The following is a 5146-nucleotide window of genomic DNA, read 5'->3' on the forward strand; positions in this document are numbered from 1 at the left end:
ACTTCCTAAGCTTGCCTGTGAGGATGATGCGGGAGGTAGTGTCGAAAGCCTTGCCAAAGTCAAGGTAGACAACATCCACTGCCCTCCCCTCATCCACCCATTCAGTCACTTCATCATAGAATGCTGTCAGATTAGTCAGACATGACTTCCCCTTAGTGAATCCATGTTGACTACTTCTGATAACCTTCTTTTCATCCAGGTGCTTTGAGATGACACCCAGAACGAGCTGTTCCATCATCTTTCCAGGGATGGAGGGGAGGCTGACCGGCCTATAGTTTCCCGGGTCATCCTTCTTGCCCTTTTTGAAGACTGGAGTGACATTGGCTCTCCTCCAGTCCTCAGGCACCTCACCTGTCCTCCAGGACCTTTCAAAGATGCTGGAGAGTGGCCCAGCAATGACTTCCCCCAGCTCCCCCAGCACTCGAGGGTGCATCCCATCAGGCCCCATGGATTTGTGTATATCCAGTTTATCTAACTGATCTCTAACTTGCTCCTCGTCAACCAAGGGAAAGTCTTGCTTCCTCCAGACTTTCTCTGTTACTTGCAAAGTCTGGGTCTCTCGAGGACTGGACCAAACAGTGAAGACAGAAGCGAAGAAGGCATTTAGCAACCCCGCCTTCTCTGCATCATCTGTCACCACGGCACCTGTCTCATTCAACAGTGGGCCCACATTTTCTCTAGTTTTCCTTTTGTCTCCTATATACTTAAAGAAACCCTTCCTGTTGGCCTTAATACTGGCAATACTGAGACCAAAATGGACAAACAGGAAAATTAACCCCACAGGTAATCGCTTACAAGGCTGTTCCCATCAACTTAATTTCTGTGGGAAATGTACAAGAAAATCCCGTCACTAAATGAACCATAAAGAGATAGTGTCAAGAAGCATTCCATTAAATGCAGGTCTGAAACACCACTATCCCTAATCCAAATTTCACCTACAGATTTCTCATACAATTATCACATTTACTGTAACAACAAAACTTTATCATATTTATTTTAACAACATTTTAATAGAACTACTGTAATTCAGAATCAAATCTTAAGGGCTGTCACTTATAGACTTTTCAGTTTAGGCTAAGAATGTACTATTGCTTTGATAGAATTTGAATGGTTTGCCTCACAACCATAAAACCATTCTCAAATTTTGGGGGGCTGGTTTGTTCGTTTATTTTTTAAATAGATTTCTGTAAAATGGCACTACTAACTCTCTGCAAAGACCAGGACTAGTCTCACAGATCAATGTTCTCAAAAATAAGGTCCAATTTATGATTTGCAAGCATTATCATGGCATATCTCTGTAGTCCATAAGAATATCACAAGCTATAGCTTGTTGACTTGTTTCAAGGAAAACCAAATCATAAACCTAGCAAACTGTAAAGTACCTTCAGAAATCACCTAGTCTGTCTCTGCACCACTGCAATCCAACAATTATATGTGTCCTGAAAACTGTTAATCTACACTGTTATCAAAGGCATCCATTACTGGGGACTTCAGAAGCCCATGCCAGTGTTCCCTGTTAATTTTTCCTAACTCACTTGTCTATCCATCACTTCCTGCCCTCTGAACATAGAGAACAGGGTATTCCCAACACTTTTGACACCTGTGTTTTAGTTGAAGTACTTGAAGATTATTGGTATGGACAGAATTCTTTGCCACAGGTTGCCGCCAATATTAAAAATGGATACAAGAGGAAACCGAACAAGCTCATGGAAGAGCTACTCACAAAGACATGTTCAATGGCTCACAGGAGCCAGGGACTTGTGCTGTCCTCCATCGGTATTTAAATTCATTATTACAGTCTAAACATATCAACTTACATATGTCCCTATTGTATTTCATTCCGTGTTTTCCAGACCACTCAAGTACTTCGTCAAAATGCTAGTCTCATCCACCGTATTTCAACTCTCCCTGTTTCCTGCTGGTTTATTACATTTTCACCTTCTGTAGCATATCATCTAGAACATTAATGCAAACCTTGAAGGAAATCAGATGCTGGAGAAACCTCTAGTGAACCTCATACTTTACATTTGTCCATTTTGCCATCAAGAGGGACCTGGACAGGCTTGAGAGGTGGGCCCATGCAAACCTCATGAAATTCAACAGGGCCAAGTGCAGGGTTCTGCACGTGGGTAGGAGTAATCCCAAGCACAAATCCAGACTGGGTGGAGAATGGATTGAGAGCAGCCCTGAGGAGAAGGACCTGGGTGTGCTGATTGACCAGAAGCTCAGCATGAGCAAGCAACGTGCAATCGCAGCCCAGAAGGCCAACCGCATCCTGGGCTGCATCCCCAGCAGCGCGGCCAACAGGGTGAGGGAGGGGATTCTTTCCCTCTACTCCACTCTGGTGAGACCCCACCTGGAGTACTGCATCCAGCTCTGGGCCCCACCAACATAAGATGGACATGAACCTGCTGGTAGAAGTCCAGAGGAGGGTCACAAAAATGATCAGAGGGCTGAAGCACTTCTCCTATGAAGATACACTGAGAGAGTAGGGGTTGTTCAGCCTGGAGAAGAGAACGCTCCGGCAAGACCTTACTGCAGCCTTCCAGTACTTAAAGGGGACCTACAGGAAAGATGGAGAGGTACTTTTTATCATGGAGCGTAGTGTTAGGATAAGGAGGAATGGCTTCAAACTGGAAGAAGGGAGATTCAGATTAGATATTAGGAAGAAATTTTTTACTCTGAGGGTGGTGAGCCCCTGGCGCAGGTTGCCCAGAGAAGCTGTGGCTGCCCCATCCCTGGAGGTGTTCAAAGCCAGGCTGGACAGGGCTTTGGGCAACCTGGTCTAGTGGAAGGTGTCCCTGCCCGTGGCAGGGGGGTTGGAACTAGATGATCTTTAAGGTCCCTTCCAACCCAAACCATTCTATGCTTTTGCCACTGAACTGCCCCTCAGTACTCAACTGGAATAATAATCCTTTCAGCTCCGCTTATATTCTACAGTAGTTTCATAAGGCTCATTTTTTCCTGCCTTGGAAAAGGAAAAATAAAATCAGGTAACATAATGACTAATGTTTTATTAGTCAAGACATCTAAGAGTCATACCTTTTCTCCTCCCCATGAAGCCCATAAATCATAGTATAATTTAGGTTGGAAGGGATCTTTGAAGGTCATGTGGTCCAACTCCTTGCTCACAGCAGTTACCTGTATCAGGTTGCTCAAGGCTTTGTCCAGTCAAGCTCTAACTATCACCAAGGCTGGAGATTCCACCACCTTTCTGGGCAATCTGTTCCTGTTTTTAACTACTCACATGACAGAAAAAAAACAAAACAAAACAAAAAAAAACCCAAAACAAACAAAAAACCCCCACCAAGCCACCAACTCAAACATTTTCATCATACGTAACTGAAATTTCCTTAGTTGCAACTCACAACCATTGCCCCTTGACTGTTTGCTTGGTGCCCCCAAGAAAAGTCTGGGTCCACCTTTTCTACACTCTCCCATTAGGTAGTTGAAGACTGCAGTAAGACTCACTTCCCTCCCTCCCAAGCTCCTCTTCTTACGGCTGAACAAACCCAGTTCTCTCAGCCTCCCCTCCTATATCATGTGCTCCACCACTTTATCATTCTCGGGACCTCTCACTGGACATGCAGCAGTTTTCCACTGTCTTTCTACTACTGAGTCCAAAGCTGGACACAGTACTTCAGAAATTGTAACAAGAAGAAACTGAACTTGGTTTCATATAGTATTCTCCTGACACATCCATTCTGGCAGCTATACATCTTCCTGCTATCTCCCAACACTTACGAATGATTTATTGGTTCCAAAATTTTTCAGGAAATTAGCATGCTTTTCACCTACAACTTCATATTTCCTCTATCATCACACACCATTTTTAAAGGCTGAAGTTATGCTTGCTTCTGCTAAACATTTAGCATCTAGAAAACCTTCCCTAAATATCATACCTAATCCTTCCCATTCAGTATCTCCCACCAGTGCTGACAACTCTTTCATTCTTTTGATCAGAGCAGCTTTTTGGCATGCCACATTTGGGAAATCCACCTCATATATCACAGTGTGATGCAGAAGACCTATGTCCTTCAAACGGAAGTATAAGGAGTCAAAGCCAGCACCTAAAGACACGATCTGCAGAGGAAGTATCAGAAAAAGTTATACTCAACTCTAGAAGCAACCTGACCATCTAGGTGTGAAAAATATTCAATAACATCATCTGTAAAGTGATTAAATCAGGCAGTCTCCTGCCAGAAGTAGAATTTTGTGTAGGCACTCCCCCCTCCCAGATATTTCTGTCAAAGTGACAAACAGACAGCCACAGTAGCGCCAGTCAGACTGTCTGTGCTCCTCTAGGAAAGGACCACAACAGATGCACTAATAAGCTACTGCAATGCCAAGATGCCATAAAGACTTTTCACACATGTAGTGGAAACTGCCAGTACACCCAGACAAAGAAAATGCACCTGTGTCCTAGGGTGGCTTTGGGTCTTCAGCGGGAAGTCTTGAACACAGTGGTCTACAGCACGTGCACGGATGTAATAACCCCTGTGGAATGAAATTCAGTTGTAACCACTGTCCAGGAATCCTATTTCTCCAGCACTGGCATCCTCAGTTTCAAAAGAATGGTTTTTTGCTCTCTCAGCTTCTACTAAATAACCCCACATTTACAGACCTGCGCTGGGAGATGTCTGATGATTTTGTCATATCTACAGCTTGCTAATAAATACACATCTCCTGTAGTCAGTAAGTGTATTAACCAATAAGACTATGGATAACCCAGAGAAACTGTGTATATACCCTAGCTGAACCTGTTCTGCTTTGCATATCTAAATATTCACTGGATGTAAAACTATGAATCCAGACAGTTAGGACGCTCCCCTACAATGTGGGTGGCCAATACCTGAGTTCCTGCCCCAAAACTATACAAAATTAACTTCTTTACTTACAAGGGGCTATTAGGTAGAACAAAAAGAATGGCAGTGTGTGCAAATGCAGTTAGAGGGGAACAAAAAAGGTAAGAGAACCACAATCAGGAAAGGAATGTAATTCTCCGGTTTTTGAATTAATGGAACTAAGTAAGTCTAATTTCTGGAAAGTGTTTACCATCTGCCTAGTCTGGCAGGGACTGGTGCCTCTTTTTCCTTGGCATTCTCTTTGTTAGTTTCATCACCTCCCCATCAGGCTTACCAGTTCC

General features: G+C 43.6%; 1 protein-coding gene across 1 annotated transcript in view; it reads right to left on the reverse strand.

Annotated features, from left to right (window-relative positions):
• LCMT2 (leucine carboxyl methyltransferase 2) overlaps positions 1-4656 on the reverse strand; it is a 22470-nt gene extending 17814 nt beyond the window's left edge. The window contains exons 1-2 of the mRNA XM_009883236.1: positions 4621-4656; positions 3903-4083 (exon numbers count right to left, since the gene is read on the reverse strand). Of these exons, the coding sequence (XP_009881538.1) occupies positions 3903-4083; positions 4621-4656 (217 nt within the window). The remainder of the gene's footprint in view (positions 1-3902; positions 4084-4620) is intronic.
• Positions 4657-5146: the final 490 nt, after the last annotated feature.

This window comes from Charadrius vociferus, unplaced genomic scaffold (assembly GCF_000708025.1).
Source record: "Charadrius vociferus isolate BGI_N301 unplaced genomic scaffold, ASM70802v2 scaffold124, whole genome shotgun sequence".
NCBI lineage: Eukaryota > Metazoa > Chordata > Aves > Charadriiformes > Charadriidae > Charadrius > Charadrius vociferus.